This window comes from Ananas comosus, linkage group 6 (genome assembly GCF_001540865.1).
Source record: "Ananas comosus cultivar F153 linkage group 6, ASM154086v1, whole genome shotgun sequence".
NCBI lineage: Eukaryota > Viridiplantae > Streptophyta > Magnoliopsida > Poales > Bromeliaceae > Ananas > Ananas comosus.
The window spans coordinates 92,872-117,258 of record NC_033626.1 but is presented as its reverse complement, the minus strand read 5'-3'; the positions used below and the strand labels follow the sequence as shown (position 1 = coordinate 117,258).

The 24,387-nt window shown below is 35.9% G+C and overlaps 3 protein-coding genes across 9 annotated transcripts; 1 reads left to right on the top strand and 2 right to left on the bottom strand.

Moving 5' to 3' along the window:
* On the bottom strand, positions 643-5,856 carry LOC109711175. Of its 2 annotated transcripts, none has more exons than XM_020234099.1 (6): positions 5,507-5,856; positions 4,254-4,661; positions 2,853-3,916; positions 2,237-2,603; positions 1,593-1,884; positions 643-950 (listed from the first exon to the last, which is right to left on the bottom strand). In XM_020234099.1, exons 2-6 carry the CDS (start codon positions 4,603-4,605, stop codon positions 923-925), a joined length of 2,103 nt encoding a protein of 700 aa, XP_020089688.1. In that variant the 5' UTR covers positions 4,606-4,661; positions 5,507-5,856; the 3' UTR covers positions 643-922. The 2 variants fall into 2 exon arrangements, with proteins under 2 accessions (XP_020089688.1, XP_020089689.1); XM_020234100.1 differs by having other exon boundaries at positions 4,254-4,638.
* On the top strand, positions 12,774-17,792 carry LOC109711895 (vacuolar cation/proton exchanger 3-like). Its single transcript, XM_020235249.1, has 13 exons — positions 12,774-12,971; positions 13,731-13,802; positions 13,995-14,252; positions 14,380-14,447; positions 14,562-14,590; positions 14,980-15,179; positions 15,264-15,476; positions 15,799-15,933; positions 16,383-16,499; positions 16,584-16,637; positions 16,887-17,003; positions 17,293-17,389; positions 17,503-17,792. Exons 2-13 carry the CDS (start codon positions 13,743-13,745, stop codon positions 17,523-17,525), a joined length of 1,371 nt encoding a protein of 456 aa, XP_020090838.1. The 5' UTR covers positions 12,774-12,971; positions 13,731-13,742; the 3' UTR covers positions 17,526-17,792.
* Positions 19,292-23,872, bottom strand: LOC109711799 (protein PHOSPHATE STARVATION RESPONSE 3). 6 transcript variants are annotated; one of them, XM_020235034.1, is made up of 8 exons: positions 23,749-23,872; positions 21,951-22,631; positions 21,233-21,446; positions 21,058-21,134; positions 20,920-20,959; positions 20,332-20,410; positions 20,157-20,226; positions 19,292-19,861 (listed from the first exon to the last, which is right to left on the bottom strand). In XM_020235034.1, the coding sequence occupies exons 2-8, from the start codon at positions 22,575-22,577 to the stop codon at positions 19,589-19,591; spliced, it is 1,380 nt and encodes a 459-aa protein (XP_020090623.1). In that variant the 5' UTR covers positions 22,578-22,631; positions 23,749-23,872; the 3' UTR covers positions 19,292-19,588. The 6 variants fall into 6 exon arrangements, with proteins under 6 accessions (XP_020090623.1, XP_020090618.1, XP_020090624.1 ...); XM_020235029.1 differs by having other exon boundaries at positions 19,292-19,867; positions 23,749-23,871; XM_020235035.1 differs by having other exon boundaries at positions 19,292-19,867; positions 20,332-20,401; positions 23,749-23,871.

Sequence of the window (24,387 nt, the reverse complement as noted above, 5' to 3'; positions counted from 1 at the left end):
GGGTGGGTGCGAAATTATTACGTGCACCCGAAGCGTATACACCGAAATCTTCAAAATACATGCATAATTTAAAATTAAAACTCTTTTTATTAGTTATACAATAATGTGAAATTTTCTGTGAAACTCATATAATGAGAGCCAAAGTCTCAAAATCAAAAATAAAACTATTTGTGTATTTTAGAATTCTTTATTGATAAAACTTTATATATAATTTTTTTGAAAAAGAACTTATTATTTTAGATCATCAGTACCTTGATTGTGTACACTGCGTGCATGCAATAATTTCTCAAAGTGGATTGGCTTTCTCTCTCTTTCTTTCCCCTCATTTATTTATTAGTAGTTATTACTGCTCGCTACTTCTCGAGCATCTAATGTCGAGTCCCACAGAGTTTATGCCTCTACAAGCACGTTTACAGTAATTTCATACGACCTGATGATTTGGGCCACTGGGCTATTTAAGTTACTTCAACATCTTCTATGAGTTTACTGTTTAATACCGAGATTATAAGTTCAAAATCTAATTACTTTATATTTCCAACCGAATTTAAACCATTCCAAAGAAAACCTATCCTCGTCAAACTTGAACAACTATATAAATTAGCGATGTTCGAACTTGTTGAACAAAAGTGGCGGTCACAACGAAACAAAACAAACAGAAACCTGCATGGATTAAACATTGAGAACACCTCCAGTTATAAGAGTAACAAACAAAGCATAATTAACTTTTGCAGTCATCCTACCACAACACCAGAGCAAATGCAAAACAAACAATGTACAGCAGTTTTGCCGCCATCGGCTACACAAAGTTTGCTGGTAGATAAGTTTAAACTTTATACATGTTTTTAAGGAGTTTCTTTTACCATCCCAAGAACTTTAATGAGCAATAAGATATCTCCACAAAGTTGTCGGCATTAAAAGTTGATCAGGTCTTTCCCTCTTCTGTACCGAGTCTGCAGGGAAACTGGTGTTATTAGAAAACGAATTGGGAAATTAAGAAAAGATACAACGAAGAAGATGGGTTAAGATTCAAGGCATAGTTTCAGGGTCTGTAGCAAATGTCAGTGAAAGCATATACTTGCTATGTATTCGATATACTCCGAAACTAAGATAATGTCACTGATCACCAACAGAAACATACCTGCAGAGTAAACCGGCCGAGATGGAAATACACGAATATGCATATCACGCTTAGAAATAGCTTGCATTTGTATGTTTAACCCTCTTTCAAGTTACAACATAACCTATTCCCTTTGAAACAGCCCATCCACGGGTGTATGCCCCCATTTGTTAAGAGCTTTTCGCGCCAAAATGGCGTACCCATGAATGTTTCAGTAGATGCCCTTTTTTGCAAAGAAACCCACCTTTTCGGCCTGAGCTCTCAAGAGAAAATGCATACAAGCAAATGTAGGCTAAGGCATAATTTGTGACTTTTGATGGCGTATATGCAAAGATGGACCACTAATAAGGGTTTAAGCATAACTTGTTAACCTAAGAGGGATATACACTCAAATACATGTATTTGGAAGGAAAATCCCTAACTACAGATATGGGACATAATGCAGAAAGAAGAGATAACTGACAGCCGTGATCACCTTTTGTCATTGTCCTCTATGATCCAGTCCTTCAGTAGGTTGAGGTTCTCTTCGCAAATAAATCCCGTCTCTTCCATGCCGGATGCACACTTCCAAAGATAGCGATTGTTATGGACAAACTCCATCTCACGGAATAGCTGTTGCTCGAGACAGTTCCCTTCTGCATGCAGCTGCTCTGATAAGCCCCTCCCTAGCTTGTATCTTAAGGCACAGCAACATGTTTGACTCAAGATCCTAACCGCAATGTCGGTTAATTCAGGTGCTTGGCCCCCATAAAGGGACCACCATAGTGCTGTAGTTCCAAAAGGAAGTGATCGTCAAGGATTTGAAGTGATATGCATTCACATCCTTCATATAAAAATATGGAAAATATGATAAAGCGAGATCAATCCTGTAAAGTATCTACAGAACATATAAGACAATATTATTCATTTTAAATGTGCATTAGTCCCAGTGTGTAATCCACAATCCACAACAACATTACCCGCAAAGATGAATCATAAAAGGTAAAAACTATAAGAGAAGATCATAGTATTCCTTATATTACAGCATTCCCTTATATTAAAGCAAGTCTATTGCTCCACAAAGCTTAATAAATTTAAAATATGTTACGAAGATTAAAAGGAAAAAAAGAATTAACTCACCTGGTGGAACACTTGTTCTTTGATCAACAGCCATCGGCTCAGCAAAACATCCCGCAGGTGTTCTGTATGCTTCAAGTTGTCTAGCTATCACATAGTGGTCCTTAGCCATACGCGCTATGCAGTCAAGAAGCCCAGTAGTAACCTCAGCATCAACATAGAATCCGTCGGAGTAGAAGAGAGAAGGATTCAAATAGTACGCGGCAGAATGAATAGTACTATAAAGAAAGTTGTCCCATACATTGTCGATTATATCCCAAAATGGCAAATATCTCGTTTCTTCGCCCCCAAAATTTTGTTTTATCTTTTCTTTTGAGTGATCCATAGCATCATACAAGAATCCCATAGGAGCGTTATCACTTTCACAGATCTGTAACAAAGGTATATAATTGTAACAAAGATACATAAAATCAGCTGTCAGATGGATAAATAGTTTGATTCCTAAGATACATCAAAATTCACGACCAGTTGGACTCAATTTAAGTTTCCATAATGATCTCCACACGATAATACATTTCATTCTTATAAACTAACTATTAAGAGTTGATTTTTGCGTGTTGATGTGAAAGGATATTAAGATTTATAATTGTAGTAAATATTAATCGAGCATTAAAATCACCTGATGCAAAACACTTATCAGCGGATTTGTGACCTTTAAGATGTCAGCTGCAGCAATCCAAAATGAGGTGTTTTCCAACTTTTCAACTACGCGTTTGCCCTTATCTCTAGATGCACAGATAGAAGCAATCCATTTCGTTGAGCGGAACATAGTAATCAGATTTTCTCTCTCAGACACAATATTTTCCAATGTGACAAACTGTGCAAGTGACTTCAATTTGGAAGCCCTGACAAGCTCTCCACCTCGAATGTGCTTCTTCATAAGCTCCAAAGCAAGCTCGTTACCATAAATAAAGCTTGTTATGGTCTTAGCCTCAGTTAGCACTCTGCTCACGTGATCCATCTTTGCTATTCTTTCCAATATGTCATTAATGCAGTAATCTGCACATAAGTTGCAGGAAATAGATCGATATTTCTCAACCACCTTCTGCCCTGCGGACTGCATGTAGGATGACGCATTGTGAAAGATCACCTGAACTACATTTTGAACACCAACCTCCTCGATTACATTACAAAGAACTAAAAATAACGCATCGCTATCACACATAACACGAGTTGCATCCATGGATTTCAAGAATACTGTCCCATGCGGACAATGCACGAGAAAACTAATCAGGCTTCTGCCCCTTTCATTGGTCCAACTGTCAAGCAATATGCTGCACCCAGTATGTACCCATAACTGCTTCACATCCTGCACATATGCAAGAACTTCTCTCAATTCTTGTTGGAGAATCCACCCCTTAAGATCGTTCTCTGTTGGAAGTTTAAGACCAGCACCGCATGCAATCACAACATCGATCATTTTCTTGAAAGATGGTAAACTGACCATATTGAGATTGATTCCAGCCTCGAAGAAGAACCCACCTACAGATCTCGCTACAAGTAATTCTGATTCGTTTCTCACTTCTTCCTTTATGACCGGCTTGACATCTTCTTCCATCATGAGTGATGAAGGGATATGTCCACTTAGAAATGTGGATTCAAACTTCATGTTGTTCCCTTCATTTGTTGAAGTTTGCCTTGGGGGAGTAAGATGAGGACTGCTCTTCCCATTTACATAATCCCCTGCCAACAAGACAATTTGCTTTGGTTTTTGGCTAACGACTTGTAATTGGTTGAGAAACTCTCAATGAAACCAAACCGAAACCAAATAACATTGGCATATGGACATATGCTAGAAATATATATATTATGCAGTATTGATTGTTATCATATTAAAGAATAAAAACAAATTTTGATGTGACATATGCAAATATGATAGATTTATTTAGACTTTATTTATTCAGCTCATATAGTAATTTGTTTTTTTTCAGTTATGTCTCAAAATCTTTAAACTGCATATTTCGATTCAGCTGAGAAAGTTCTGCAAAATCAAACCATACCAAAGAGATTATAACCCTACCTTCAACAGTTTCTCCAGCTCTCTTTCCTTTCTCCATAGGGCTCTCTTGAGTTGGCTTGAGTTGGCAAAAGCTCCTCTTCAGGGGAAGTTCCGGGTGGTCCAAAATTCCGACTTGCCTAACCAATCTTTCTTTCTTCTTCTCAAGAAGAGAATTCCTCATATGTTCCTTGATATCAGCAGGGACTTCACTGCATTCTACGACATCACTTCCAACGCCACCCAAGTGATGCTTGAGACGGTTGAAGCCGCCAACAACCTTTTCACAGTACTTGCATCTGACTCTCTTATTTTCCTCATCGAGCGCTGTTCCGTGCCCGCCCATTGCCTCACCTCCCACTCTACTTGAGCTCATCCTTTCGAGTCAACAGCCTTTTGTTCACGTTAACTTGAAAGATGCAAAGTCGACACCTTAGAGAGATCAACAAAAATTTTTAAAAAAAAAAACAATGAGATTTTTTGCTTGCATGCATCAATTTGAAAACATAAAGGTAAAAAACTTATGGAGACAACCTGAACCATAGCACATTTTGAAATTGGTAGTTGAACATTAAAACTTTTCATTTCAATATCTTTTGATCAGAATCTATCAAAACTTGATGATTTCAATTAGAAAAGTGCTAGGAATTGGAAGGGACATTCCGTTATGAGCTACAAAAAAACAATAGAAGCTAATGAAAGTTAGGTATTGAGATCAAAACTTGTAGAGTTCGGGCGCACAATTCTGAGAGCAATATACTACAGGTAGTGTTTATAATCTTTATGCTCTACCAAACATAAGTAAGCAGAAAATCAAGGGGAGATAACAAAAGAGGCGATGGCTTAGGGTATTAATCACAAAACAGTCAAATATTAACAAGATTTTGCTTCATGCTAGCATGCTACTTAAGACGAAAATTGCCGACCAAAAGAGCATCCTTACAGGGTCCCAAACAGTAGTATAACACTCTAATTCTAACAACATGGAAAAGGACAAAATTTTGCTTTGCTAAAGCATCACATTTCGTTACACCACACTATTACACATCAAAGTGGCGCATTTCACTATTACATCTCATAACATGATGCATTTACTAGCGAGCAAAAATTACAGTATCAATGCTGGAACAAATTAATTAGAAAAACTTCACAATTAAACTCGATAAATGAAGAAAAAGACAAATTTGAGCTATATATCTGCATAAAGTACTTACAATAAATTGTGTTATACGAAGAGCACAAAGATGCTAGTATTTGTGTATTACGGATTATTTTACCTGGTAGAGTGGGAGTGGGACCCAACTTCAACTTCCCACGAGTAAGAAACCAAAGAGATAGTAAATGGTCGGGTTCATGCCCCGGCCCAAAATGGTCCGAAACCCTAATCCAACCATTCCCAGGAATCAAAAAAAATGGAATGGAGATGGAGCCCTCAAAACTTATTAGGGTTTTGAGAACAATGTGAGTACGAATCACTTTGTAAGGGGTCTAGGGTTTCAACAAAGGAGAGAGAGAGAGAGAGAGAGAGAGAGAGAGAGAGAGAGAGAGAGAGAGAGAGAGATGGTAATGGTAATGGAGTTGGTGGGGCTGTGGTGATCGGAGGTGAAGGAGGAGGAGGATGAAGAAAGAGCGAGAGAGAGAACGGAGGGTTCATGCGATAGGTTTAAGTGTCTGGTCTACCACGTGTCCATGCACCGGACCAATGATAAGAGCGAAAAATTCATTTGGACCATGTGCACCGAATGATTGATGATCGTACCAATGAAAAAGAGGAAGTGAGTTACTTCACAACCATTGTCTACTGCAGTAGTTCTTGTTAGAAAGTTTTATTTGATAATTGAGAAAAAAAAATGTTATAGCGTTTTATATTATCAAACGGTATACTAAAGATGTACACAAGTAAAGCAAAACAAACTTAAAATCATGTTCAAATTACTTCCCATTAATCTACACCAAAAATAAATTAAAATACAAAACTAAGGTGTGTGTGTGTATATATATATATATATATATGTATATGCGCATCCATAGCAACAACAAAGATTAGCTGAAAAAGAAAAAATATGTTTACTAACTAAAATGTGCATGCAAATATACACATGAATGTATATAATAAGTTAGTAAAATAATTAATATCTGCAGGCTCTTACATCTTCAGAATGTCATTAGTAACTAGTACAATAGCATTTTAGTCGACGATTTTAGTTTCAAGAATATAATCATGTATTCCTATGAATTGTTTAAAAACATGCCTACGTTCGCAATTCTAAATATAATCATGTATTCCTATGAATTGTTTAAAAACATGCCTACGTAGCAATTCTAAGCTTCACTCAACAGGTTATACTATACAAAACTAATCAACGCAAAAGGAAATAAAAATATTTGCTCATGTTACAAACTTGGATGGTCATCTCAAGCAAATCCTACAAATTTAAGTTCAGATAATAATGTAATGTAATAGATTTAAAATCAATCGAGTATGGTAATATCAAATTATGTGTCAAAACACATCATTCACGCCCTCTACTTAGAATTAAAGGAGCTATAGATAGATGTGAGAACGATTCACATACTCGATTAGGCAAATATGCACAAGCAAAGGTTGTGAGAGACGAATGAATTACATACTCAACTAGCTTGTCGCTGGTGATGTACAACACTTATTCCCCCTACAAAAAAAAGATTCAAAAACATGTTAAGAAGATAATATGATATAAATCTAAGATAAAACCAATATGAAACAATGCTAAAACTAGTTATATATGCACATCATACATCTAAAAACTTTACTATTTAGACTAGTGTTTGAAATGATACCACACCAAGCAACCTGTTCAACATTTTTCAATCGAAAGGTTCGTATATTTGTTAGGGTTGAGCGGAGAGAGAAGCGCCGCCGAGGGAGGATGATAGTTATTGCGACAGGCAATGGGGAATTATTGGTGAGAAGGATGCATGTATCAGGTAGAAAAAGAGCGAAAGCGGATCATTTTATTTTGGGGACACATTTTCTATGTTTTGTGTGTGTGAGAGAGAGAGAGAGAGAGAGAGAGAGAATTTTTTTGGACAGTATTAGTTTTAGAGAGAGAGAGCCTAGATTTTATTCGAGGCAATGAGATGTAGCATCACTTGTCACAAATAGTCACGCACACATACATGCACGCCCAAAGGGAGAAAGAGGTATGGAGAGAGAGAGATTATAAAGAGAGAAAGAGAGAAAGAGAGAGTCTAAATCTATCATTACTCTTCAACCCACAAACTCAATGCTTCAAATCTTGTTAGATATACTATTTAAGATATTATTGCCCTAAGAGCGTTATTGCTATTGCATAACAATGAAAGGGAGGAGAAAAATAAAATGATTGAATGACGGATTTAAAGAAAAAAAATTGCCTTAAACCATATTACTAGTGAAAAGAAGAAGAAGACTTTTATTTTTCACATTAGCTTAATTATAGATAGTTTTAAAAAATTGACAAAAAAAGAGCAAAACGCACAAAAAATCACACTCCATTTTGGGGTCAAGAGAGAGAGAGAGAGAGAGAGAGAGAGAGGTGGTAATTGGGGTAGGGGCCGGGTGGTGGTTATATATGCAATGGTTATTTTCATATGGTATCAGAATAGGAAGTTCTGAGTTCGAGTCACGTCAGGCGCCTAACATATTAATTTTTTCCTATTTAATTTAAGCTCACGTCATACACCGACTAAAAAGTCTCGAGCCCAAACGTGAGAGGGAGTGTTAAATATAAAAAATATTTAAACACCGTTCTCTAACAACTTAAGCTTTTAGAGTATATTGATCGGTTGTTTTACATAAACAAAAAAAAAAAAGTATATAAATACACACACAAAAACACCATATGAACAAAGAATTAAACGGAAGAGAAAGAGAATACATTTTAAACTCATTGTTAATCTTGTCACTCATGCTATACTTTGAGCAATGTATTATTGCCATAAGAGATTATTAATCATTCCATAAAAGGATAAAAATGTAGAAATAGAATAAAATGGTGGTAGGATAGCTAGATTTAACCCCAAACCCCTAAGCTTTTCTTAGTGAAAGCTAGAAAGGAAAATTTACATGAAAGAAAACTAACATGCACAATAGAGAGAAATTTGAGGACTAATATATTGGTAAAATGATTGTAAGTGATTATACTTTATTATTACTTGGTTCAAAGGAAGAAAACATTTGAAAAATATAGTAGTAATTTTCAAGCAAGAGCTAGTCATTCCTTCCAATTCAATCAAGGGGCTTACATTATCCAGTCTTGGTTGTTCAATTATAGGGCTTATTAATTTGTCAACTGGCTAGAACTTTAAAATTTAGCTCTCAATTTGGTTAAATTACATAGGCAAAATTTAGAGAAAAGGATGGATTACATACTCAATTAAGCTCTTGCTGCTGATGTATAACCAATTTGCAACCTACAAAAAGAAAAAAATATTTATTAAAACATAATAAATTTACAAACCAATGTACAAAATCAACACAAAAACCTCCCTCTCACTCTCTCTCTCTCTAAAAGAAAATCAATATAAAACAAAAACTTCATTTATTTATTAGTCAAATTCGTTCTACACTTATATGAAAATTTCAATATTTTGTCAAATTTTTAAAGTTGCACTATATCACTTAATTTATACCACATCCCTCAATGACATTTTTCACTTTTTTAGAAATTAATAAAATATTAACCGAGTGAGATGATGGACTATGTATGGAGTGGCAGATTTGTTAGTGTTAGGTATATAGTATAGAAGAAGAGAAAAAGAAAGAGGAGAAAAGATTGAAGTCACCTGAGTATTTCATACTGGGCAGACGAAAAGAGAGTGGGACTGAATTTTTCCTTAGAGGTATTAGTTTCTCTAAGAAAGAGGGAGGACATTTTTGAACAAACACCATTAGTTTCCAAAAAAGAAAGGTTACTAAGGAGGTTACGTAAGAGTAAGAGGGGGTTGGCCATTTGGCATAGACAGACACAAACACTGACACGAATAAAGGCACCCACGCAAAGCACGCGCATACACACACCCGCATAGAGAGAGAGAGAGAGAGAGAGAGAGAGAGAGGGGGAGATTATAACTTAGGCTACTTAAGGGTTTGCAAAAAAGGAAGAGTTTGTGGATCGTAAGCGCTAACCAACTATCCCAAAAGCACGTGATGATCCTATTGCACTTAAGGGCTCAACCACACCACTTGCGGATTTCGACCTGACTTAATCCATTTGGATGTTGGGTCTATTGTTAAGCCTTTTGCCATTATGCCTCTTATGGACCGTACCTCCACTCAACTTATTAGGCTCACCTAACTTAACTTATTAGTCTCCTGGACCTATTGTCACAGGGCAGGATGTTAGATCTATTTTAGCCCAATAATAAATAGCCAACAAAGTTAACTGGCTGGCTATTTGGTGTAGAGGAACATAAACACCGACATGAATAAAGATACATACACCTCCGCACATACAAAGTGTCTTAGAAAGTATGACCCATTTGGTATTAAGGGTTGTATGTTATTATTGGGACAAAAGAGTTGGAGCGAAAGTATACAAAAATATACATTTCTAATTTTCGATGAGCCCATAAAAAATGTTTGTTTATCGATTCATTACAATATACATAAAGATATATTTTTTATGAAAACAAACAAATTTTTTTTTAAATTTTACTTTCTTATCACGCATAATGCAATCAATTCGCAATTCAAGACATATATAGCCTTTACTATTAAAGATTATGTTATTGTGCGAAAGGATATCAATCATCCTAGAAAGAGTATAAAAGAGAGGAGGATAATAAAATGGTGGGAGAAGAGAATAAAAATGAGAGATTTAACAAGGGATAATAAACTCACTACACAAGTTCTAGCTTTCTTGGTAGATTAGATTATATTAGCGCGAGCACGGCTTACTATGCTATTAGGAGTATAGCAGCTCGTGTGCTCCTAAATTCCTAACCGTCCATTAATTTTAATGGATGGTTAGGCTGAAAGAGATAAGAGAAATTGGATGTCTCAATTTATCTTTTATTTAAATTTCTTCCTAATTTCTCTTCTTTCTCTTACTCTAAGCACCCATCAAAATTAATAGATGGTTAGAAACTTAGGAGCATACAGGCTGCGCTGTACTCCCAATAGTACAATAGCCTTACATATATTTGACATATATTGGCATTTATAGTCTTTACGCTAATGTGAATAGGGTTACTGTGCTATTAGGAACACAACAGTGCTATGCTTCTAAGTTTTTGATGAATGGTTAGGGTGTGAGAGAGAAGAGAAATTTGAAAGAAATTTAAAGAGAAGAGAAACTGAGATCATACCCAATTTCTCTCTAATTTCTCTTCTCGTCTAAACCAACCATCAAAATTGATGGATAGTTAGGAGCTTAGAGCACAGGGCTGCTATACTTCTAATAATATAGTATCCCTACTTATATTAGCGTAAAAACCATAAATACCAATATATGCCAAATATATGTAGGGCTGCAGTTGGAACTGCGGTCAATTTGGTCGTAGTTCCAACTCCAACAGTTGGACCTCCTCCTGCAGCTCCTATTGCAACAGTTTGAATTAAATATATCAAACCAAACACCGAATTTACATTTGCATACAGTTACAACTGTTGTACAGTTGTAACTATATGCAACCAAATGGTCCCTACCTGTGCACCTATAATATAGGCCTCAATCTTACACCTAGACTTTTATATATGCTTCATATCTACTTGTTTTATCAAATTTTTTAAAAATATTAAAAACTAAAAAAATAATTTATTTTTGGATGACGAGATGTAAAATATATATTTATAATAGAATGTGCCAATAACATTTTTTTGGCCAATTTGCAAAAAAAATCTACCGATTTTGCATTTTTACAAAAATAGACTTTTTTTTTTACATTTTGTAGATAAGGTCTGAATTTTTAGTAAACTAATCAAAATACTCTTATTCCTCTTTCTCTTTCCTTGCTCTCTCTCTCTTGTTCTTTTTTCCCTCCCTTGTCGTCTCCCACCTCCTTACCGTCCCTTCTTCTCTTTCTACAAATAGTAATAATAATAATAATAATAATAATAAAACTTCACATATCATTTTATGGTTTAACATTTTTTTTTACTTTCATGCATTGTGGTTTTAACTGTATTATTTAAGCATCCTGTGATTTCTATTTTATTTTTCGTTACACTCTCTATTAACTTCTCCATTAAACAATCATCTGCCATGCACGAGCCTCTTATATTATTATTTGTTTTCACCATTGGAGACCAACAAAGAACAATCAGGATTAAGCCTTAATAGGCAGGATTAAGCCTTAAAAGGTCTCATGCCTCTTTTCTTCATAATTGTGGAACATTTGGGTGGCACCTGATGGTTTTAACACAAAAGTTAATAAAATGTGTAATAGACACTACAACAAAAACGGTCTATAGCGACACTTTTAAATGTAGGTACATGTCAAAAAAGTGCTGCTAGCTAAAATTACCGATACTTTTAAAAAGTGTTGCTATATGTGGGGTCGCTAAGTATATAGTGACAGTTAAAGAGTGTCGCTATAATCGAAAAGAGTGCTGCTAATTTACCAACGCTTATTTAAGCATTTAGCAACCGCCGAAACTCTATCTCGTTGGCTGCGGTGGCGAAGGAGGCCGACAGGAAAGGCTCTTCGTTTAGAATTTCAGTAGATTGAGTGAAGAGAGAAGAAAAGATGGTAATTAATTTTTCTTTTTTTTTTCTTTTCTGTTTGTAATCGGGCCAAATGGACTGGGTGTGGTGGGTTGAGTAGAGTAATCTTTTATTTTTAGTTGGATTGGACTTTATATTTAGGCATTAGTAGATGTTTTTTTAAGTTTTAGCATAAATGGGACACTTACTCAAAAGTGTCTCAAACATGTGTCCCTATAACCTAATTTTGTTGTAGTGAGAAAGCAAAAATAAAAATAAGAAAATATAAGTAAAACAACCAAAATTATAGGATATTGGACTAAAAAAAAATAGTAAATTGAGTCGGATATAAGAAAAAAAAGGGTAAATATACAAAAATTATTCAGACCATTTTGGTTCAGCAATCTAACATTTTAAAATTTTGATTTTACTGTCTAACTTTTCAATTTTTTTGATTTGAGTCGGTCAATGATACTTTGACGTCAAAATTTATGTGCCGATTATCAATATATGTTTAGTTACTATATTTTATGTAATTCTCACAATTATAAATTTATTGAAGTGAGTAATTAGCTTACATATTAAAGTCAAAATATTATTGATCGACTCTAATCATACAAATTGAAAAATTTATTGTAAAATTAAAATTTTTAAAAATTAGTAACACCATCAAAATGTTATATTAGTTCAGATAAATTTTATATTTTTTTTATCTACTAAAAAAAATTGTGGAAAACCGTTGTTCCCTCCGTCCGAGAAACGCGCCTGTCGTACGAAAGACCGTTAAAGCGGGCCAAAACAAAACAAATAAAAAAAAACAAATAAAAAAAACAACCAAACTTTAACTGAAAAAAAAAAAAAAAAAAAAACNCTCTCTCTCTCTCTCTCTCTCATCGATCACACCATTCCTCACCACCACCACCACCGCATCCCACGAGCGAAGCAGCGAACGCGAATTTCCCAAATTACCCTCCTCCTTCTCTTCTTCTTCTTCTTCTTCTTCTTCTTCTTCTTCTTCTTCCTCATGAATTTCTCTATTACTACATCATTGTGATTGCAGCGTCGGAATCGGCGGGTAATTTCTTTCGCTTTCTTTTTCTCGATTGATTTCTCGAAGCTTTATTTTCATGGTTTAATCGCGTAGCGAGAATTCGGTCCGCTTTAGTTTTATTCGATTTAAGGAATAATTTGTCTTTTAGATCTCCGAGAGCCTGTTTGTCGTCTAAGATTGGATCAGATAGTGTAAAATGATGACTGAAAACAAAAACTATGCTCGAAAAGAGGACGAATTCCATGAATCTGAAGTTGTTGAATTGAATGTAAATATTAAAAATACTGTTCTTTAGTAGGTTAAATTTTTGGAAAACAACGATCCTTTTATATAATTTAGCAAAGAGGGATAGGATTAGGGTTAGATTAGTTGGGATGCAACGAGAAATTTTGAATCTAATCCCATCGTAGCGTGATGACTTATCCCCACATATGTCTCTGAACAAATGCCTCTGTGTCACTAAATCCTTCTGATTCCACGACATTTATGTGTCATTCTGTCATATCCAATCCAATTTTGGGTGTTTAAATACATACGAAAGGACGATTCAATAATAAGAATTGGACGTTGACTTTGGCTTCTGTTTTTTCGCAAACACCTAAAAGGATTAATATCTATTAGGAAGAAAAGGTGTACAAATATGTTACCAAAACTTGTCAATGCCATTAAGATTTCTGATTTTACGTAGAAATGTTATTTTTCATCTCAATTCAGTAGCCAGCAATGATGTCCGACATTTCAAATTCGTGTTCAGATCCGCTGATCCTTAGAATTGCATTTCAGGATGCTCGTCTTATGGAGATGGAGAAGATAAATCAAAAGACCCAGATGGCTACACTGCGCTCTAATCCGGAAGTAAGTGTTCGTTATGCTTATTTCAACGTAATTTGCATACATCAACCGCTGTTATTTCATCTCCCTGCATGTTCAAACTGTTACAAACAGTAAAAGAATGTATTTGTATGCTTGTATTATGCCGTCGCTCGGTTCGTATTCTTTGAAGGCTTATTTACTGCTTTTGGTTTCATTGATTGCTTTATAGAGCAGATAGTTTCGCTGGACGGAAGGTTAGATGAGTTTGAGGATGAAAGCCTCGTTAGCCCGGTGGCGCACTCCAGAAAGCCTTCTGGTTTTGAGGGAACCCACCGTAACTCTTTTTCTGTCGACAAACAAGAGTGCACCGTCGAATATCTGAAGGCTAGATTTTTCAGGAGCTTGAAGATCGTATTGTTTACAGCAAAGATTAATATGTTGATGCCTTGCGGCCTTATTGCGGTCTTGATCAACTACATTACTGGTGACCATGTGAGCTTACTAAGCTATGGTTGTTTTTATGTCCCAGTGTATTGTATCTCTATGTTGTACATTTTAGTTCTCTCTTCTTTTCTTTTCTTTTTTTTCGTTTTTTTGACATGCGGCTTTTAATACATAGGGATGGGTGTTTTTCCTCAGCTTGCTAGGTATCATTCCTTTTGCAGAGCGGCTGGGATTTGCCACGGAGTAAGGAGTCTGTTTCCTTTGCTTTCACCTATTTTTGTGTTCTTGGCTTTGCAGATCAGTTCTCTTTTCATATGGGCAGCATGGTTAAACCTGATGTTGTTTGCTGTTTTGTAGGCAACTAGCACTCTTTACAGGACCAACAGGTTCGGCATTATCTTTCCTCGGATTAAATTTATCTCTATTTAGTGGAATCTTATATTAAGGACTACATATTGTGTCATTCATCTTGGATGCTTTGGATCATATTGAGTGGACTCAAAATCGGGAGATAAAATTACTCTTTTACCTTGTTCTGACCAAACAATCAGAATGCGAGGCAAACATTCCAAATCCAATTCCATGCCCTGCTTGTGGTATTTAAATATATCTATCTGAAACTAGAAAATATTATCGTACTACTTATCTTTAAAGTTGCAACCAGCCCTGCTTTGTGGGACTCACTTTGGGCAATGTACCATCGTAGTATTAAAGGAAATTATTAGTCATTGCAAGTCCAGCAGTATTGCTGAAGACTGCCATTTTGCGCATGCAGTTGGTGGCCTCCTAAATGCTACCTTCGGAAACGCAACAGAATTGATCATATCAATCCATGCTCTGAGAAACGGAATGTTGCGAGTAGTCCAGCAATCATTACTTGGATCTATCTTGTCAAACATGCTTCTGGTCCTTGGCTGTGCATTCTTTAGTGGAGGGATTGTTTTCATCGATAAAAAGGAGCAAGTTTTCAATAAGGTACTCGTTAATTTCTTGATTATCAGTTTCATTTTTTAAATATAGCACTTGGAAAGGTTAGATTGCTTACATTGTTGTGCGCAGGCATCGGCTGTAATGAACTCTGGATTGCTTTTAATGGCAGTCATGGGCTTACTCTTTCCGGCTGTCCTCCACTACACCCACACTGAAGTCCAGTTTGGCAAGTCCGAATTAGCCTTGTCAAGATTCAGCAGCTGCATTATGCTTGTGGCTTACGCCTCCTATCTCTTTTTCCAGTTGAAAAGTCAGGAATATTTAGATTGTCCAGTTAACGAGGTAGGCCTTTTCTTGATCAAATGATTTAAACAGCTGTAATTACAGTGAATACGCTAACTTTCTTAAGAATCTCGGCAATCGAAGTTCATTGTTGAATTTCATCTAGCATACCTTTGCACTGGAAAGTGAAAACTATTGCATTATAAATAAATGGTGGGAGCTATCGTGTTAGAACAACACACAAACTCTTTGTGTTGCATGCATCTATTTGCGCTCTTCTAGCTTAAAAAAATGGTGATTTATTTGCCTTCCTTCTTTTGAACTTTCTAGTATGACTTTGATTTTATAGAAATTTAACTGATGTTCTCTGAATTTGAGAAAGGGAGGAAGTCCGAATGAACAGGGCGCAGATGACGAAGAAAGTGCTGAGATTTCGAAATGGGAAGCGATCATCTGGCTTGCTGTTTTGACTGCTTGGATTTCTGTACTCTCTGAATACTTAGTTGATGCTATAGAGGTAATATATCTGCTCACTTTCTTTGTCACTTATACTTTGCAAACTTCTTTCTGGTTGTTTTCCTCCGAGTTACATAACGCATGGTGTCATCAAGACGTTGTCCATCAACTTGGTTACAATTACATGAGGCTTTGCCTATAAAGTATGTGTTCAGAAGAGCAATTAAATAGTCTAAGCCGAAAGATCACCCCACTTGTAAGTGCTTCCACACCGAGCACTTTAGGTCAGCACTTATTAGTGACTACTAAAGCACATACAGCCGTAGCAACAAATCAAAATTTTCCTTAACTCGCAAATTTTGTTGACAGAATGCCTGGCTGGGTGCTGTTATTTCCTGCCATAGCTATTCTAAAAGACAGGCCAAGAACAACTAAGTTTATGTATTTGCATATATTGTTAAGGTTTCATCAAATTTTTCGTGCATTGTTTTGAAATGTTGCATATCACAGGGGGCCTCAACTGCATGGAGGATACCAGTTGCTTTTATTAGTGTTGTTTTACTTCCGATTGTGGGGAATGCTGCAGAGCATGCAAGCGCCATAATGTTTGCAATGAAAGACAAACTTGTAAGTCTCTTCAGTTTACGAGTCTTTAAAATATTTTCCTTGGAGTTGTCTGCCTAAGTCTAGGGCTTCGGAATTTTCAACCAGGACATTTCTCTCGGAGTGGCAATTGGATCATCTACACAAATATCAATGTTCGGGGTAGGTTTATCAACTCATTTCTTTTTCTTCAATCATTTAGAAAATGTAGCATCTTCTCTTGGCGAACTTCTTTGGAGTGCAAATAATTTGTAAGAATGAAATAATGCGTTTTGGATTATCCAGCATTTCACTGGGTGTCATTTCATTAGTTTGTCTTTACTGGCCCCACGGGTACATGAATTCACAACTTTTTAAGTTTTTATTCGATTTAACTGAGGATTAATACTGTGAAATATTTTCGCTCCACAGATTCCGTTCTGTGTAGTAATTGGGTGGATGATGGGACAACCAATGGACTTAAATTTTCAGCTTTTCGAGACAGCCACTCTCTTCATAACTGTAATAGTTGTGGCATTCATGCTACAGGTAGTATACCACAGATGAGAAACGACAAGTTCATTCATATTTAATGTATAATTTTAAGGATCTTCAAAAATGTAAAGTATTTTCCGCAATGGAGAACAGTAACTATTTGTTTGTTCTATAGAAGAAATTTGCTCGGTTATAATTCACCGCTCTGTTAAGCAATTTTGGCTAGCTTTAAGACAAGAAGTTTCTAGTGTTTGTTTCACTTGTCTCCTCCACAATATTTAAGCACCTATTTTCATCTTTATACTTTGATATGTCTAATATTATTGTATTACTTTAATTTCAGGATGGAACTTCTAACTACTTCAAGGGCTTAATGCTCATTCTTTGCTATCTTATTGTAGCTGCCAGTTTTTTCGTACATGTTGATCCTACATCTGCCGGTGAGTTACTCGAAACTTTTAAAATCTCTCTTCCTTTTCTATGTAAAGATTTAATATTGAGCAACATCGGTATCAATATGTGATAGTGCCTAATCAACGTATATGTTTTGCAGAAGATGCGCCTCCGCGAGAATAAGGGTTGCTAAACTGATGTCTTCAGAAGATTCACAATGACATTATAAACATTATTATACTCCTTGCAACTGCCCTCATGAGACATGGCTATTTCTTGTCTACTGACAATTTTGCAAATCAGGGTCTTCCAAAAATTGCTAATTTTGATTGTCTTTAGTTCGGTGCGAGTTTTTTGTCTACAGAGTGCCGATTTACTGGTGTAAGAATATTCATGTAAATACTCAGCAGTTACATTAACTCACCGTGTACAAAAATTGCTGGATCAAACAATACATTTTTGTTCATTTTATCATGGTTTTCCTCTGATATAAATAGAAACTATCAAGTGTGATAAAATAGCATTAGATACCCGAGACATGATGTTTTACTTTTTTTGTATTAGATTTTTTTTTTTTTTATTTCATCGGATTTTGATAAACACCCGATCCATCCAAAGGCATTATTAGCCCAGTGAACCCAAAAAACGATTGGGCCGGGTAAAGGCCCATTATTGAGTCCAGTAGTCAATAGATTCGGCCCGTCTCGATCCATATTTAGTCCCATATTGGGCCGGGCTACATTTTGCTAGGCAGTTGGGAGTCTGGTCACCTCCGGTGAGCTCACCCCCCAAGCCTTATCATCTGTTTCATCACAAAATAATTTTTTTCGTGGAGTTTTCATCAGAAAACTGCGTGGTTATACTTACGGGGCGGTGACCGTAACGCTGTGGTCGAGGGCCACATAGCCACACTTTAGATAGATGCACGAAACCCAAAAATAGTCATTTTAATTAAATTTTTTTAAAAAAATTTCGACAAATAATTTGTGAATTTTAATCAGCCGTTTATCTTATAATTTTTTTTCATTTCTATTAATATATGATTTTAAAAATTTTATTTATATATATAGAACGAATTTTATGAGTCATTCTCAAAATATTTTTATTCAAAATTCAAAATTCAAAATTTTAAAATATTTTCTTATTTTAAAATTTAAGCCAAAACTAAAATTTAAAACCTATTTGAATTTACGGCAATAAACAAACTAATCCAAAAAAAGACACCTATCAATTATGTATTTGGGCTGGGTAAAAGCCCATGTACTTGAGTCAAGTAGTCAATTGATTTAGCCCGTATCATATCCAGATTTGGTCCTAGATTGGGCCGGGCCATATTTTAGATGGGTTAGTTCAAAGCAGAAGAGTTGGGAGTCTGGTCATCTTCGGTAAGCTCACCGCCCCGACAGTAACATCTGTTTCCCCACAAAATATTTTTTGTCGTGGAGATTTCATGGGAAAACTCCGGGGTTACACCTACGGGGCGGTGAGCGTAACGCTGGGATAATTTTAACATTTTAAAAAAAATTAAAAATGTTCGACAAATATTTTGCGAATTTAAATCAGCCATTTATGTTCATTTCTATTGGTATATGATTTAAAAAGATATATAGTTGAATAATTTTAGGAGTTATTCTGAAATTATTTTTTACTCAAAATTCAAAATTTTAAATTTTTTTCCTCAAAAAAAAAAATTTTTTTTGAAAATTTGAATGTGTCGGTTATTTTTAAAAATTTAGTTAATATATTTCTTATATAATTCTTACAACTATAAATTAATTAAGCCAAGTAACTTGCTTAAATTTTAAATCAAGGTATCATTGGCTGAATCAAAGCTGAATCAAATCAAACATATTGAAAAGTTTAGTAATAAAATCAAAATTTCAGAGGATTGAATAACTGATTTAAAAAAAATCTATAGTTCTGATATATTCTGTACATTTTTACCTATATTTAAACTATGTGAACGACCAGAATATTATCGTCCCGATGAAATTTGAAATCTCACTGTAAATGAAACAATCTCAGCAGTGGGAATTGAGCCTTCGATATACAGAAAGAGCAATGAATGCAATATAACCCTCAGCTCTCGGATTCGTTTCCCACGTAATTTTAGTTATATATACACTGATGGAAAACTAATTCCATCGAACAACAACATCGTGTCCATAGAATGTTCTGTCACTTCCTTAATAAGGTGGGATTGCAAAGCTGTCGTGGCACGGAATTGGCGGCTATGAAGAAGCTCCTCATTGCTCAACTTGAAGTCTTGCCCGTTTATGATCCTCCGGTGGCTTGCAGTCACCATCTGATTCGGGAATTCTATGCTTCAGAGCGGTCGGTGAAGAAACTGAGTCTGTCTTTGATTCATCTTGATCTTGTGAGGTTTTGTCGGGAGACTCCACCTGCGCTTCTGCAGAAACTCCCATTGAGGAGGCGAAGGAATTGCTTGCCTTTTGCTGCTCTTCCAGGATCTTCTGCAAGTATCTTGCATGCTCTTCGATGCGTAACTGAAGTGCCCTCTGTATCTGACAGCAGAGAGTGAACAACTATGTCAACATATGGCAGCCACTAGTGGAACAAATCAATGTACTATTAGTTTTTTATATTTCTTGATGTACATTACTGTTATCCTACCTCTTTTTTATGTTGCATCAGAGAAATGTCATTTGTCAGAAAATTAGTAAATTACTTGCACACTTAGCATTTTATTTTGCCGCTCAAACAAAGAAACATGTAATACCTTAGCATCTTAGGTAACAAAATTTTGAAAAATCTCAAAGTTCACAGCTACAGCTCGGTATATGTAATACTCACCTCAAGTTGTTCATGCAGCTGTTTCTGAACTTCAATTTGCATCCGAAGAGCTTCTGTCATTTCCATGTTCCTACCAAAGGGAGGGAAATAAGGGAAAAAAGAACAAAAAATCTAACACACACACATGCACAGAGAGAGAGAGAGAGAGAGAGAGAGAGAGAGAGAATCAGCTTACTTTTTCTTCCCTCCGCTGTCGTTAGTAACTGGTGTCACTTTCTTATCTTCTACAGGCAAAGACTTCTTGTCTTGATGAACATGCATTCATAACCAACAACCATATTAGCATGCCGAATTTCAAGACTAGTTTTACTTTGTTTTTAACTAACACCAACGGAAATAACAGCAAACTAATAAAAGCAAATCACTGGAAAAAAAAAAAGAAAAATAATAATAATTTGTCCTAGTTGGTAGAACATCATCACTCATTTTAAATAACATTTACAAATCCTAGTTTGAAGTTGGAACTATTCATTTCTACAGAAAGATTGGAGGAATAGCAAAAGCCCAACACTGACTTTGGATACTCGAGCTCGTTTTCATGCGACTACAAATCACCTTGTATAAATACAGTAGCAGTATGACTCTACAAGTTACTAACTGAATTAGTAGTTTGAGAGGGCTGGGCTTTAATTAGTTCATTGACACGGGCTGGGAACTTAAGACAAGCTTTAAGTTTGTGGAGCTAGACACACAGCTGATTCCAAAATAAACAGTAAACATGTGTTTATTTACCTAAGCAGAATTTCCTTTTTAGAGTATTTACCTTCTTTTGTCTCCGGAAGATATTTGGCGAGCCGATACTTCTGCATGCCACACCCACATATAAAAGGATATCATCAGGATTAAATCTCTAAGAAAATTTCAATCCTCCATGGAAGAAAAACAATTTCTGTAGAAATACCTGTAAGTGACTCTTTACATGATAGATGGTCAAACCCTCTACATTCATAAGCTTCAGTACACCCTTTGGGGTTGCCTCTGCATGAAAGAAAACAAAGCAAAAAAACAAAGGGGATGAGTGAACAAATAGACAATGATATGCATTAATTTCTAATGAACCAAAGTAATTAACTTACTGTCGGGCCCATCAAGCTTGTTCACAGCTTCTACAAAATGCTCATGGAGGTCCAAAGTCCACCTTAGTCTTGGTTTATTATTATTAGTTGTGGCCCGAGATGCGGAGGGAGTGGAATGTAACTGAACTTTGATAGGAGATCCTGAAGGCTGAGGGTTCTGGTTCTGACAAGATGACACTGGTTGAGGCGAAATCTGTGGTTTCTCATATATATCCTATACATAACAAACAAGAGGTAAATCAGATTTTCATTTTAGGCCATCGAATTGGTTTGTAATTGACATGTTGGTACTCGAAGTCATAAGAGGGCAAGTCTTACTGTGAAGGGATTTTTTTAGGTCAACATATTAAGATAATTTGAACCGTGCCCCTCAACAGCATGAAAAGTTCTGCGCATACCAGTCAAAAGTTGGAAATTTTACAAATGCCATAGTAATGATACTACAAGTGCCAAAAATTACCCTTTCCAGAAGGCATTTAAGAAAAGCACAGAGGCAATTTCAGGGCATACATGATGATACTTTTAAAGCTTTCTTTTCTTGAGTAGATACAAAGGTATTTCTGATTTTGCCAACTCTTGAAGTGTATGTATGAAAATATGTGACTTCCTCAATTACAAGCCAAAAGAAACACACTGGTGATACTATTCTTGCCTGTGACTTTCAATGTATAAACTGAAAAAAAAGGAAACAAAAATTGGAAAGCATCGACAAACTCACATCCAATCGAGGACTTTCTTCATTGTCTGTGATAGCTATTCCAAGCTGTTCCGACAAAATTTGCAGCTCCATTTGCTCAGTTATAGCCAAGCTGTTGCTGTCGCAGTTCTCTCCATGGAAGCTACCATCCGAAGCATCTCCAGAAAGGTTAAGAAAGTCCTTCATCAGTTCATCCGAATGCTCATCTTCGCTATTCGGGGTGTTATTAATATCACTAGTGAAGTGGAACGGAGAGTCTGAATCCTGAGCAGCTGAAGTCTGTTGCTCGCATTTGAGAGGATGAGGCAAGAAAGGCAAATTACTTAGTCTCCTGCAGGAGTCCGAGCTCTTCGAGGATGATGAGAATAGACTGGTACAGAACATAGACGAGCGAGAAAATATGGGTTCCGAATAGTGGGGAAGTGATACGTGTGAGATCGGACTTTCCGAATCAGATTCAGGGCTTAATTTCGGGTTAAGAAGGTAGGAAAATTCGCCTGAGGATGACGAATTATTGCCTGATAGACTTTGGTGGTCTTGTTGGCCTTTGAAAATTTTGCTTATTTTAGAAGGTGCAGCTTGACAATAGTGTGCAGTTCTCTCTGGAGAGTTGCTTTGTTTAACCGTAACAATGCTGTGGCTGTTCATGGTCGTTAACTGATTCAATAAACTCGATACCGAAGAATGTGATCCGTCTTAAGCCTGCATAATGTACTTGTATAAATATCACGAGATGAACATTTGCTTAAAGAGATGGTCTGAAGTGAGTTAAGGAATTATGGCTAATGAGGCAGTAACATGGGAACTTTTCTAATATCATTTTGCATGTTAAACACTGGAAAGAATTCATTCTCAGAAAACTGCAACTCTTACAGAGAATTACTTACAGAAGGAAGTATGCACATGTATAATGCTCGTCAACAAGAGCATACTTCTCCAAATTAACACTTGAAGAGTAACATAACAATTTTCTCTCAAAAAAAAAGAGAGTAACATAACTATGAAGAGTAACATAACAATTTTCTCTCAAAAAAAAAGAGAGTAACATAACTATGAATGTCCTAGAACTTCTAGAGGGTTTACGCCGGATTCGTTGCACTAGAACTTCGTTGATTGACCTATCTAAAATTCATTACTCCTCGTAATCATGAGTAGGAAAGAGACACGATGAAGCAAAATTAAAGCTATGGCTCCATAGCTTTATTCTTCTTCAATTGAAACTCACAAATGGAAAACATGGGATTTTACTAAATGTTCAAAAAATCTCTCAACTACGGGCTAATATTCTGAATTGAGTGATTTAAGCCAAAGAAAACAGGGGATTTTACTAAATCCAACAGTGATTCAGTTAATTTTAATAGCTCTAATCACTTTATAGGAAATAAATCCACAACAATTTATGACTATAAATGACGAATAGCTTATGAAGTTATCAGCTTTAACAAACTCTCAAATTTAACTACCTAAAATAGCTCAAATCACCAAAAAAAAAAAAAAAAAAAAAAAAAAGAAATTTAGGGGTACTTCATACATTTTTTTTACCAAAATTTTTCAGTTTCCCTCCTAAATAATTTTGACATAAGTGGACTTAAAAAGGAAAAAAATCAAACATTTTCTCTTATCAAACCCTACTAAATTTTAAGGAAAAAAAAACAATTTGTAACCCGTAATTTGCATCATTTTGAATAAGATGATGAGTCCATTAACACCCTTACACCAAATGGCTCAAAAAAGGGAAAAAAGAAAAAAAAGAAAAAAAAAAGGAGAAAATCTATGCAAAAAATTGAAAAAGTAGGGAAAGAAGATAAGAATCTCTCACCTGAAGCCACACCAATCGACCAGTGTAGATCCCGAATCATACACGTTTCTCTTTAAATCGCTCTCCTTTTCTCTCTCTAAACAAAATGATTGGAGCTCTATCTCTCTCTTTGTAATGTTGTGAATGTTGCCCTTATGTTTTACCTCGAAGGGAAATGAAAGACGCGAAATTCCCAAAATGCCCTCTGTCCATTTATAGCAAAGTGGGAGAATTGATAGGAGAGAAATGGCGACTGAATTATTTATTGTTTATCGAGGCTTTAGTTTGGAATTGAGAAATATTTATTTTATACTAAGATTTAAAATAAGGCCAATTTGCATAAAAAATCTACTTATTTTGGGCTTTTGTAAAACCGGGTCACCTTTTTCGTTTTTGCAGATTCGGTCCACTTTTTCAGCAAACTGACCAAAATACCCTTTTTACTTTTTCTCTTTACTCTTTCTCTCTCCTCTTCGTTTCTCTCGTTCTTTTTTTTTTCTCGCCGGCAAAGCGGAGGCGGAAACGGTCCGTCTCGCCTCTCACCCTCATTCTCTAGCCCTCGCCCTCGCCCTCGCCCTTGCCCTCGTCCACGCACCCCCCACCTTCCTCGCCTCCAACCCCGCCAAGGCCGCGCCACGACTTTTTTTTTTTTTTTTTTTT

Coding starts and splice junctions, on each gene's coding strand:
- LOC109711895 (XM_020235249.1), top strand. CDS start 13,743: ATGGAGATGGAGAAGATAAATCAAAAGACCCAGATGGCTACACTGCGC. Junction 15,180..15,263: donor AGGAGCAAGTTTTCAATAAG/GTACTCGTTAAT, acceptor TGTTGTGCGCAG/GCATCGGCTGTAATGAACTC. Junction 15,477..15,798: donor TAGATTGTCCAGTTAACGAG/GTAGGCCTTTTC, acceptor AATTTGAGAAAG/GGAGGAAGTCCGAATGAACA.
- LOC109711175 (XM_020234099.1), bottom strand. CDS start 4,605: ATGAGCTCAAGTAGAGTGGGAGGTGAGGCAATGGGCGGGCACGGAACA. Junction 1,885..2,236: donor AAGAACAAGTGTTCCACCAG/GTGAGTTAATTC, acceptor TTGGAACTACAG/CACTATGGTGGTCCCTTTAT. Junction 951..1,592: donor ATAGAGGACAATGACAAAAG/GTGATCACGGCT, acceptor GTTTCCCTGCAG/ACTCGGTACAGAAGAGGGAA.
- LOC109711799 (XM_020235029.1), bottom strand. CDS start 22,577: ATGAACAGCCACAGCATTGTTACGGTTAAACAAAGCAACTCTCCAGAG. Junction 21,447..21,950: donor AAGAAAGTCCTCGATTGGAT/GTGAGTTTGTCG, acceptor TGTTATGTATAG/GATATATATGAGAAACCACA. Junction 20,411..20,919: donor TCTTCCGGAGACAAAAGAAG/GTAAATACTCTA, acceptor TATGAATGCATG/TTCATCAAGACAAGAAGTCT.